The sequence below is a fragment of the Echinops telfairi genome, unplaced genomic scaffold (assembly GCF_000313985.2).
Source record: "Echinops telfairi isolate 266 unplaced genomic scaffold, ASM31398v2 ScPeMD7_7458;HRSCAF=8496, whole genome shotgun sequence".
Lineage (NCBI taxonomy): Eukaryota > Metazoa > Chordata > Mammalia > Afrosoricida > Tenrecidae > Echinops > Echinops telfairi.
In genome coordinates, this window is record NW_022111358.1 from 50,125,171 (window position 1) to 50,137,413 (window position 12,243).

The 12,243-nt window shown below is 63.4% G+C and overlaps 1 protein-coding gene across 2 annotated transcripts in view; it reads right to left on the bottom strand.

The window, feature by feature from the left end:
- The window catches only part of AATK (apoptosis associated tyrosine kinase), a 26,279-nt gene that overhangs the window by 7,972 nt on the left and 6,064 nt on the right, over nucleotides 1–12,243 (bottom strand). Inside the window, exons 2-7 of one of the 2 annotated variants that reach the window (XM_045299795.1) lie at nucleotides 6,274–6,407; nucleotides 3,354–3,456; nucleotides 1,594–1,673; nucleotides 1,096–1,214; nucleotides 792–879; nucleotides 12–145 (exon numbers count right to left, since the gene is read on the bottom strand). In XM_045299795.1, coding sequence (XP_045155730.1) covers nucleotides 12–145; nucleotides 792–879; nucleotides 1,096–1,214; nucleotides 1,594–1,673; nucleotides 3,354–3,456; nucleotides 6,274–6,407 — 658 coding nt within the window. Of the gene's footprint in view, nucleotides 1–11; nucleotides 146–791; nucleotides 880–1,095; nucleotides 1,215–1,593; nucleotides 1,674–3,353; nucleotides 3,508–6,273; nucleotides 6,408–12,243 lie in introns of both variants that reach the window. The other variant, XM_045299794.1, reaches the window with a different exon arrangement.

Here is a 12,243-nt window from a genome sequence, read left to right on the forward strand (position 1 = left end):
GCCGCGCTCACCTGTGCACGTAGTGGTGGTGGTGCAGGTGCAGGATGCCACAGGCCACCTCGCAGGCCATCCGCTGCAGCGTCAGCGGGTCGGGCGCCATGGACTCCGCCATCCGGCAGCTCCGAAGGAAACCTTTGAGGTCCCCCTGCCGAGAGGAGCAGGCCGGTCACAGAAGCCGGGAGGTGGGCTGGTGGGGACCAGCGGGAGCCCCAGCTAACAGCAGTGGGTTGCAGGTGCCCAAGGGGGGCTGCCCTGAGGTGAGCTGTATGATCCCTGCACAGAAGTGGGTCCTTTGGGGCATGCTTTCTCTAAACCACCCCCCACCCCCCTGAGCCCAGCAGCCCTGTGGGGTCGGGAGGGTTGTGTCTTGGCAGAGGAGAGCTGGGTCCACAGAGGGCCGGGCTGGAGCTGGTGAGCTGAGCTACTACAGCCGGAAAGGGCCCAGATTGGGAAGCCCAGGAGGTGACCGCTGTGCCTGGAGAGGCCACAAGCAGTGGGCCTGGTGTCCAGGGGACAGCCCCAGTGCACAGACCCATCTGGAAGCCCACCACCAGAGCTGGATGCCCCATGGGGCCAGTAGGGGAAGAGCCCCCCTCGTAGGCCCCCTCTGGAGAGGGTGGGCAGGCCCGATGCTCTCTCTGGTAGGCCCACAGGTAGGGCTGAGTGAGTGGGGGTCCCTCCGGAGAGTCTGTGCCCATCTCCTTTCCTGGCCTTGTGCTGCCAGAGGCCGGAGTGGAGGCCCTGGCGGTGGAGGGTCGCCCGCCCCACAGACCCGCAGACACCCGACTCACCAGTGGGCAGAGCTCCATCACCAGCAGGTAGGGCGTGACCTCCACGCACTGCGCCAGGCACGGCAACAGGTTGTTGTGTTGCAGGGCCCTGTGGGGACGGCACCCGGTGAAGCCCGTGGGGTGGGGTGGGGGGAGCAGGCAGGCGGGGCCGGCCCCAGGGGAGGGGCCAGGGGGCAGCACAGAGCTGGCCTTTGTTTCCAGGGGCCACCGTGTCCCAGCTCGGCCATCACCCGCCCCCACAGGCTGTGCCCACAGCATCCCTGCTTGGCCCCCTCGCCTGGCCTCGCCCTGCCCCTCGGCCCACCTGTAGGGCTGGGCTTCCTCCAGGAAGTGGCTCTGCTCCTGCACGCTGGCGCTGGCCTTCAGCTCCTTCACCACCACCTGGCTGCTGCTGACGCCCGAGGTAACCTCCCCCAGAAACACCTGCGGGCGGGTGTGGGCGGGAGGGCATCTTCCTGGCCCTTCATGCCCCCAAGTCCCTCCTCATTCTCTCTTCCCTAAGTGCCCTTTCGTCCTCCTCCCCACAGTTTCTTCTTGCTCCATGTATCAGTTTACCCACATGCAGGTGGGCACGGGGCCCCTCCCTGAGACCGCTCGGACTGTAATGTTTGGGTCTCTATGTCTATCTCTCCCAAGCTCCCCAGGCTTCTGGGCTCTTGGGGGGTCTCTGTGGTGAGGAAGAGGGACCAGGGTCTTCAGGCCCAGGCTGGGCACCCTGGGACCCTGGGCACTCCAGCTCAGGATGGCTGCCAATGAGGGGAATCAGGGCAGCCAGGCACCCCCGAGCCCCGCCCCCACTCACCTTCCCAAACCAGCCATGGCCGATCTCCTTCAGGTACAGCAGGCTGTGCCGGCCCGGCTCCGCGCACTTGAGGAGTTGCACTGCCCCGCACAGAGACAGACAGGGAAGGGGCTTCAGGACCTCCCCAGCCTCCTGCCCCACCCCCACCCTTCAAGGGAGTGATCGTGGGAGCCCCCAGGCCCCCCTGGAATGGGGAGGGCTAGCGGAGGCCCGGCCTGGGAGCCGTGGTCAGGCTCAGCAGAGTCCTGCCACACATCTTTCTGGGTGGCTCTGGGAGGGGCGCCCAAGCCACAGGGATGGCCATGGTGGGAGAGGGCGGGGCCTGGACCACACCAGGCCAGCAGAGGGGCAGAGGGGCACCGGCGGGGGTGGGGCTGGAGCGAGCCGTGCCCTCACCCCTGCCGCAGCCTGGCATTCCAGCGCCCATGCTCCAAAGGGCCCTTTGTTGGGGGCTGCTTGGCACGGCCTCCTGGACACACTGGGCCTTTTCTGCCCGCGGGCCAGCAGGCTGAGGTCAGCGGGGAAGGGTCAGCAGGCCGAGTGGAACAGCCAAGCTCACCCACGCCCCACCTGCACCCTGAGGGATTCCCTGAATTCTGCTCCCACGCCAGAGGGCTGGACCAGTGCCAAGAGCAGCAGGGTGGGGTGGGGGGCATGGACCCAAGACCAGAGCCTGGGGGATGCCTGGCAGGGCTGGGCTGGCTTATAAGAGAACCCTCCTCTCTGGCCCGGGATGTTGGCAGGTTGGGAAATTGAGGTGACACCCAGCATCGCCCCAGATTTACCCCTTCCAGGAAACAGGGGTCTCCAAAATCCTTAGGCCAGAGCAGCAGAAACAGAGAAATGGGCACCCCTGTCCCCCTGACCAAGGGTACAGTCTACAAGAGGCACAGGCAGCTGGGTTGGGGTGTCCTTGGGTCACCCGGGAAGTCAAGGGGTCCCGGAAGGAGAGCCTCCCCACTCAGCCCTAACTCAGCAGCATACCTGTGGGGGGGGCCACACCGGTAGGGGGGGCCAGGCCTCACTCTGCCTGACCTTGGGGGGGCCCAGGCCAGATGGATGCTGGGTCTTGGAGTGGGCCTATGACAGTGCTACCTGGGACGCTCTGTCACCAGGTTATCAGAGGACCCGGGCCTAGCCCCTGGGCCCTAGACCCCTCCTCGGGTTCAGGAGGGGTAACAGAAGGGGAATCCAGGGAGTAGGGACTTAACATGGCTATGAGGGTCTAAGCCTCCATGCCAGGTCAGGACAGGGCTCTCACAGGGGGTACGGCCAAGGTGGGAAGCCAGGCTGGGAGGTCCTGCCTAGGAGCCAGCTAAGAAGCCAACGGTCCGAGCCTGGGGTCCCTCCCCATGTGGGCAGCATCCAGAGCACAATGGGGCCAGTGTCTCCTCAGGGCACTGAGGGGGGCACTGAGGGGAGGGCACACTGAGGGGGGCACTGAGGGGATCGCATATCACAGGAGTGGGAATCCAGGGTCAGCAGCTAGGCACAGAAGAGCCCCATGCCCGCCTACCCCCTGCTCCCAGAACCCCTCGGGAGGTGGGAAGGGAATAGCTGTCCTCCCAACTAGGAGTGGGGGCCACACGCCCTTGACCCTACAGCTGGGAATGGGGTGCCGTTCCAGGGCCCCCGGGGCAGGGACAGGTGGCAGTCGTCTGTCTAAAAGACAGGGGCCGCCGGCACCCAGCTTCAGCCTGCCTGAGACCAGCCTGCTGGCGGGAGCTGGGGCTGGTGGAGAGAGAGGGGGACCCACTCACCTGAGCGTCCAGGCTGCTTGGCGGCGGGCAGAGAGACCTCAGCCAGTGGTAGGATGTACACGTCGGGGCCGCCCCGCGCCCCTGCAGCCGCCCCCGGGGAACCCTGCGCGGAGAAGCTGTCTGCATACTCCTCCCCGTCTGCATTTTCAAACTCCTGTGGCGGGGGAGGGGGGCACAATCCCAGAGCTGCAGGTGCAGCAGCCCCGGGCCCTACCAACCACAGACCCCCCAGCTGGTCCTCCACTGCCCCGGGGACAGAGCACCTACCCCCGCATACACACCCTCCTCTCCCCAGGGGAGCCTTCTTCTGCCTAGGGGCAGCCTTGCCAAGGGGTGACCAGGAGTCAGGGCATGGGGGGAAGAGGAGCCACGAGAGGGGAGGACAGCCCAGCTCATGGTCGGAGGGTAGGAGCCGAAAGTGGACCTTACCCTGCCCTAGCCAGATGGGGCTGGGGGCATCCCGGAACAGAGGCCACGGTGCTAAGACCAGCTAAGACCCACGGTAGTCCTTGCAAACTCTTGGCAGGCCCTGCCCTCAACAGTCCCCACCCCCACCTCTGAGCAGCTACCTCCTGCCAGGATGACAGGAAAGTGGGGGCCCATTGTCCCCTGGGAGAAGCAGCCAGTGCTTCAGGGGCCCTCCCGAGCACCCCAGAGCAGGTACCCCAGCATCCTTGGCCCCCAGCCTGGCACCCCTGCCACCTACCACAGCCATCGGTCTGGTAGCAGTCCCTGACCTTTGCCCTGGGCGGGCCGTCTCCTGCTCACCTGTGTCCACACCCAACTCCTGGAAGGGAGCACCCTGGCTCCTTAAGAGCCCGCTCTGGGCAACCAGAGCCAGCAACGCTGGGCAGGCTGCTACTTTGAAATGGGGCTGCCGTCCCTGTCTGAGCTTCACAGCTGGGCAGACACCCTCACCACACACATGCACACACGCACATGCTCACACGCTGTCAGGGACACACGTATGCAGACTTACACATACACGCCCAACACACATGCACTCCCATATGTTCACTCACGGCCACCACTGCATGTACGTGTGCACAGATGCTTACACACTCACGCGTGCAGTCATGCACACCAGCTCACACACACGGTCAGGTGTTAACCTGCTCCCATATGTGTACCTATGCACGCACTTACACGCCCACAGGCACGTGCACGTGTACACACGCATGCTCTCACTCAGACACATGCACACAAGCCCTCACACCTTCACACATACACACGTTTGCACCCACACATTTGTCCACACCGACACATCAATCAGGCCAGGGTGTAATCCTGAGCAGAGAGCCCCAGATCCCCAGATACCCCTGGTCACCCTAATGCCACCCCAGAAGGAAAGCCCCACACCCACACAGGCCCCTCAGGGGGACCCCAGACCCAGCCTGCTGGGCACACTCAGCTTCTGGTCCCAGCTCTGAGGGACACCAAGTGACCCCAGGCCCCCTCCCTGTGGGGCCTGTGTTCTCAGCTTGAGGAAGGGAGGTGGCCCTCTGGTGGCCCTGTGGCCAGTCTGGGTGATCTGCACTCAGAGGACACACCAGGCACTCTCTTTCCTGGGGTACACAGAGCTGTCTGAGCCAGTCCCTCACCATCTACCTGGTCTGGGCACCTCGAATTCCCTCTGCAGTCTCGGCCCCAGCTCTCTCCAGCCCCAGAAGGTGCCTGGGACAGAAGCCCCTCACCCCACCCTGGCCCTGGCCCACGAGTTACCTGGCCATGCTGCCTGGAGGCTTGCAGGAGGCTTCGGACCAAGCTGGCCAGCAGGCAGGCCAGAGTGAGCATGGCCCTCTCCGAGCACAGCCCAGGCGGGCGGGCCGGGCATTGCCCAGGGCCCAGGAGGCCCTGGAGGAGGAGGCAGTCCTCCCACCAGGGCGCACTGGCGCCAGAATGTTCCAGCATGGTCTGGAGGTGAGGAGGGCACTGGTGGGAGGGCCGCAGCCTGCCTTTGTTTGGGGCCTTGTTCTTGCTCAGCTCCTGGAGGACTGCTCACCCCCAGAGCCCTCGCCCCGCCCCGGCCCTGGGATCCTCAGGAAGCCCTGAACTGCCCACAGCTCAGGAACGGCCCCCAGGCCCACACAGCACCCAGAGGCCACAGCCTGCTCTTAGGGGGTCCTGGGGCTAGGCAGGGTCCACTGCAGGGGGGTCACGGGTGGGCACAGCAGAGGGCTGAGGTCCCCCACCATCCACCTCTGGGGTCTCAGGCTGGGCACCCCGAAACACAGATGGGTGTGTGGTCCCCAGAGGTGGCCAGGAACTGTCTCTGATGTCCCCAGGCCAGGAATCTGACCTCTGACCAGGGCAGGGCTGCAGCATGGGAGGACCAGAAGCTGATACTCAGTGCTGTGCTGTGCTGGGTCAGCAAGGGAGGGCCCCCCTCCCCCCACCCTTCTGCCTGCTCAGCCCGCCTCCCTGCCCAGGGCTATAACCACGGTGCATGTGATGGGGGGCAGGCGGCATCCTGAACGAAGCCCAGAAACCCTGGCCAATCCTCATCAGGAAGTCAGAGTCTGGGGAGCACCCTCCCAGGTCAGGAGGCCCCCTGCCCAGCCAGCCCTCTGGTTCGTAGCCTAACCTCAGAAGACCTGGCCTGGGCTGGGACAGCTGAGACCACCGCTCCACAGGGAGGCCTCTACCCAGGGGAAGCAGTGGTCTGGGGTTCCCAGGAGCCCCCAGGCCTTCCCATTATGCAGCCCTCAGCCCCCAGAGGTGATCCCAGGCCAGGGATTTCCAGGGTCCCCAAATGTTCTCACGGTGGCCCCTGGCCAGAGAGCAGTGACCTTGTCGCCCCAGGAGAGACGGGAGCTTAGGGCCAAGTGGACACACTGGCAAGACTGTGGCCTCGTCCCCCAGCCAGCCCCCATTTCCCAGTCTTCCCGCCTGACCCTGGCCTCCCCCGCAGCGCCCTCACCTTGAAGCCGATAGCACCCTTCTTACAGCACAGGCAGGCCAGCATGAGGACCACGACACTGAAGAGCCCAGAGAAGGACACTGCCACCACGGCCAGGGAGGACGACCAGGACAGCTCGCTGAGAGGGGCGCCGTCTGCCAGGGGGAGGGCACAGTAGTCTTCCTTCCATACCTCCAGGGCCAGCCCTGGGTGCCCCAGCCCACCCTAAGCCCCTGTGGTCTGGGCCTGTGCAGCCCTGCACCCCGGTACCCGAACTTCCAGCTCTAGGAGGCCAGCCTGGACCCCCTAGGGGACATGCAGGACCAACAGGGGGGCCACCGTGGCCAGGACCTGCAGACCTGCGGCCAGCCACTGGGTGTCGCTGTGGTTTCCCGGCAGCCTGCCCAGCCTGGGGTCCCCAAAGGCAGGGCTTTGAGGCTGCAGGGCTGCCCTTCATGTCTCTCCCCTGGGCACTGTCACCCCCCTCAGCCCCGAGCCCACCTGGGGGCTGTCAGGGCAGCCCAGGCTGCCGGGGTGGCCCCAGGAAGGCCATGCGACTCAGAGAGGGCAGGCAGGGCACAGGGACAATGTCCACTACAGGGGCTGCAAGAGAGAGGTCAGGACCAGCCGTCCCCAGGAAGAAGACCGCCAGCTCCCTCCACTCCTGCAGCCCCTTCAATTGGCCCCTTGCTGGTTTGCGGGGGACCCTGAGCCCTGTTTCCATCCAGAGAGGGGGTCGCTGGGGGCCTGAGGGCGGCCTGAGCTATTCTGGCCCCCCAGGAAGCAAGTTGACAGGCACCCAGCCAGGTCTACTTGTCTGGTGTGGGCAGCCCAGCCTCCCCTGGACAGAGGGGCACCGTGGGTAGGCAGCTCACCCAGCCTGTCCCTCCTGCCCACTCCCACGGTCACCCTTCCCCTGTCCACCCCATTCAGTGGCCAATTGCTCGTTCAGTCCCCATGCCCACCACCGCTCCACACTCAGACCAAGGCCCTCCTACCCTCACCTGGCAGCAAAGGACAGGTGCCTGAGGGTCCCTCCCAAGCTGACTGTACCAGTGCCCTTTTGCCCACACCAGGGGCCACATCACACACACACACACACACACACACACACCCCAGGGACCCCAGGCCTGCTTGTGGACCGGGCAGGTGGGACGCTGCAGGATGGGGGCAGCCCTGTCTGCAGCAGGGCTCGCTGCTGAGACCCCAGGTCTGTCCCCCACAGCGGGGAGCTGTGGGGAAGAGGGCTGTGGAGCAAAGTGGGCCCCAGTGGGGAGACTATCCTGCGCCACCCTGGGCCTTCACAGGTGAGGCGGTGGGTGGTGGTTTGAGGGGGTGTGTGTCTCTACCTGTACATATCTACGTGAGCAGCCAGGAAAGTACACGTTCACACATACACACATACATTCTCATTCACACACTCTCACACACTCGTGCAACCAGACTAACACACACACATTCACAATCACATTTGCACATGCTCACTCTCACATGCACACACAGTCATGAACACTCACGCTCACACATACTCTCACTGACATCCATGCACACACACATTCACACTAACACACTCACATCCACGTACTCACACACACACTGCTCTCCCTCGGGCACGGGGTGCCCGCACACGCACAACACCACCCTCAGTGCTGAGAACCCCCCCAGTGTCGGGTGCCGCAAGCACTCTGCTGTTGCCAGGGTGATGTCCCTCCCTCCCTCTCCATCTGCGCTACTCCATGTGACCCCATCACCCCCACCCCCCACTGCAGGTGCAGGCACCCAGCAGGCTCCCTCCTCCCTGGCTGGGCGGCTGGGTCCTTCCTGTGTAAGGAACACACAAACAGGCTGCGACTCCCCAGGGCTGCGGCCCTGCTGCCCATCTCCCTTCACCCTGGGGGCCGACCCCTGCACCCAGCCTTCTGCCTGTGCACCTCCCCCACCCCTGCACCCAGCCTAAGGCACCTGAGGGCCCGGTACCCCTAGAAGAGGCAGAGCCGGCCTGCAGGCTGGACTCCAAGTCTGTACCCCAAACACATAATACAGAGCCCACCTCAGGTGTGGAGCCCCCTCTTCAAAATCTAGAACCCCCACTGCATGTAGAACCCCCTTTAGGTCTGGATGAGCCTCACCAGCTTGGGGCCTCCCTGTGTGGGGGCTAGAGGGTGAGGCACCTTCCCTCCACTCCTCCCCAGACCCTCTCCACACACACTCTCCCCCCACACCGGCACCAGCCCGGCCCACCTCCCGCCCCCGCATCCCCCCCCACTTGGCAGGTGGGGTCTTCTCACCACTGTAAGGCTCAGTTTTTTCAGCGGGCAGGACATGGGGATCCCCTCATGAGAAGTCACAGCTGTAATAGGTGCTAGTGCTGAGGGGGACATCGATGAGGTCTGAGGGGCTCCCCATTATGACGCCTTCACGGAGGAGGGACCCCGATACAGGTGACAGCCAGTGCCAACGTGAGCATCATCCATCCATCACATTCCTTCCCGGGGAGGACGCTCGGGGACAACTCAGGGACGCGCTGACCCCAGCCCCCCTCCCCCGGCCTCCTTGCTCGGCCATGGTCAGAGAGGGCCGCAGGCCTCCTCCTGGAGCACGGCCAGTTCATCCCCTGCCCCCCACCCCCCACCCCCGGTCCTGGCGGCAGCCCCCGCCTGCCCCTGGATGCAGCAGTCAGGTGACCAGGGGACGCATTAGGCAAATCTGTGGCAGGAGCTCTCTCTAAAGGGCTGAAAGCAAGACGGAGGTGCGCGTGGCCCCGCCAGGGGTCCCCTGTCTGTGCGTGTGACAGGCCAGTGGGAGGCCGAGCGAGGAAGTAGCGCGTGTGTGCAGACGGCCAGAGGAACGAAGGAATCCATCTCAGAGCAGGAGCACGTGAGCGCACAGTCCTGAGGGAGGAGAACGAGGCGCCGACACCCAGGGCTCAGGTCGAAAGAGAGGTTTTGAGAACGATGATGGCACAAATGTACAAATGTGCTTGACACGTGGGCGGGTGGATGGATTGTGCTGAGAGCTGTAGGAGCCCCCAAGAAAATGATTGTTTTACACAAAGAACTATAGCCAGAGTGCTCCTTAGAGGTAAGGCGCGTGAGACGTCCAGTCATGTCCTTCGGACATGCTGTCCAGAGAGCCCGGTCCTGGAGAAGGCGTCCTGCGTGGTCCCGTGGAGAAGGCCCTCCAGGGGACGATGGACGCCGTGGCTGGCTCTGTAGCACGGACTAAGTGGGGCCAGCGGCTGGCGCAGAACTCGGCGGGGGTCCGTTCTGTGGACCTGACCGCAGCACCTGGCTACCTACCAGCCCCCGAAAACGAAGGCCCGAGGGAACACGCCTCTCTCCAGCCAACAGCACCATGGGGGCTGCAGAAGTGAGCCCGAGGTGGAGAACCAGACACCGCTGCGGCAAAATGTGGTGCCGGCTCCTTCCTGGAGGCACCATTGGGGATCACAGGCGAGCACAGCTCAGCTGGGTCGCTCTGGGGGAGGGGAGGGGAGGGGGAAGCAGGCTCAAGGCAGGGTCCTGTGGGAGAAGGACTTGGGAGCTGACAGTGAGAAAGCTCAAGGACAGCCCAGGTTCAAGGGCAAACAGAACTCTAGGGGGGTCCCTGTGGCAGTGACATCATCTGTCCACTTGAGCGAAGGGGTGGGGTCTAGCCTGTCAGTCAGGTCACAGCCAATGAGGCCTCTGTGTGGGCGTGGCCTTCTCCTGAGGATTCGGGAACGCCTGTCTTCCTCCCTGGAGACAGGACATGCACTCTCCCTGGGAGACATTCCTGTGAACAAGCCACATGGAGCTACACTGATGGAGCCAGAGCCCTGGAGCTGGAGGAGCCACCTGGAGACCCACGCCAGCGCTGAGATGCTTCCACCACCACTGGATCCACAGGACCTTCCACCCACCGGCCTGTGATCTTCCTGCGTTTGGCATCATTGCATGTGTTGTGTGAGTCTGAAGAGGACTTTATAGACTGGTATTAGACATAGGGCTAATATCAGGCTTATGGGCTTGATCTGGACTGGGCTGGGATGTTTTCTCAGTATACAATTACTCTGATATAAACCTCTCTCTTACACACCTACGAGCGTCTCTGGATTTGTTTCTCTGGTCGACCCAGAGGAACACAGGGAGCAGCTGGAAATGACCAGGGCCTGAGTCATGGCCACACAGAGCACCAGGCACCAAGCCACTGCCTGCTACCACGCCGACCCTGACCAGAGCAAGGCTCTCAAGACCCTGGGCTCACCACAAGCTGCAAAGACACGGGCCTCCCAGGACAGCAGAGAAGCACACCGACCATGGTCTATCTGTCCAGCTTTCAGGGCAGGGGCTGGTGGACGTGCGGTTCAGGACGCAGCGGTGGGGCACCGCCCTTTAGAAAGCACTCCAGGAACAAGCGTGAGGCCTTTGGTCCAGGTCCGCCACTTGAACCGGGTGAGAACAAGGAGTCCATCCACTGAGACACCGAGCAAAACAGGAGAAACCCCCCTGCCACCGTACAGAACCTGGTGCAAGGCGAGCCCGCCGGGGTCATGGCGGAACTCAGAAACCCTGGGTGTCCTTCGAAGGACCAGGCTGCCTCATCGTCTCCCCAGAAGACGGTGAGGTGTGAACTTCCCACCTGGCGGTCAGCACCCAGATGCGTTACCCTGGAGGCCACCCACAGCCAGAGCCCAACCCTGCCCTAGAGCTGCTTCCAAGTGCATCGAGCCCTCAGGCAGGCGGTCCGTGTGGGAACAGGCAGCCTCCGCTTGCTCCTGAGGAGCACCTGGCAGGTTTGAACCACCAGCCTGGAGGTTAGCAGCCCCCGCTTATCCCGCCAGGGTTGCCGAGACGGAATGCGGGCCTGTGGAAGGAGCACCATGCACAGAGCAGACGCCCACTGCCGTGTGTCGCACACCAGCCCCACGGGATCACTCACTCAGGTCTACTCAGGAGGCCGGGAGACGGGAACCTCAGCAGATTTCTGTCCGTGGAGAAGCCCCTGTACTGAAGACAGGAGGCGGGGCGCACAGGAAAGCGGGGGTGATAGTCCCATCTCCAAAGAAAAACAGGCTTTCGACCACCGTGCAGAGGTCCAGCCTCGGAAACCCACTGGGGCAGTTCTACCCTGTCCTCGAGGGCCACTGGGCTCTGGGCTCTGGCCTCCACTGGAGGGCAGCGAGTTACAGCTGTCTCCACGGGCAGCACAGGGGTGAAGCTCTGGACCTTCAGTCACTCAATCCACCCAAAGTGCCCTGGACCTGCCCCACTGTGGGGTCACCAGACCTGGGCTCAGCTGGCTGCAACTAACAGCAACAGCACACACACACTTTCTCTCATTCTCTCTCTCTCTCTTTCACATGCACACACACTGCTAAAAGCATTGCTATCGGGTTCTAATTGACACGTGCACAGGTTTACACCAAATAAATCATATTCAAATGGACCTTGTCATTAGAGGGCAGCCGCAGGCAAGCTCTCTCAGCCATGCCAGCGTCTGAGGCTTGCTCAAGGCCTTCAGAGAAAAAGCCCCTCCACACTGTGGCTTCCAGGGGGATCTGCTAGGCCCGTTGCATCAGCTCGGAGGGCGATGGTGAGTGATGTGGGGTCCCAGGGGGCTAAGCTCACTAGTGGCTCTCAGAGGACACCGGCGGTCACGTGGCTGATGGCAAAGAAATTCAAAGACAGAGACTGCAAGGCACAGGGGAGAGGAAAAGACCCGATTTCTCTCCCTCGGGGCGAGGCAGCTGCAGGGACCCCTCTGCCAGCATTCTCCTGGGAACCTGAGCTGCCCACAGATTTCTCTGTGCTCCCCAAACTCAACGAGCTCTGGACAGGAGCACCACTGCAGTCCTTGGAGGAGGCCCACCTGGCCTGCCACCTTCTGACAGGTGTGAATGGAAGTGAGCAGAATCCCGTAGGTAAGAAGGAGGGAAACATGGCCCTCACTCTCCGCCCACCTGCTCTCAGTCTCCTCCCACCTGCTCTCAGTCTCCTCCCACCTGCCCTC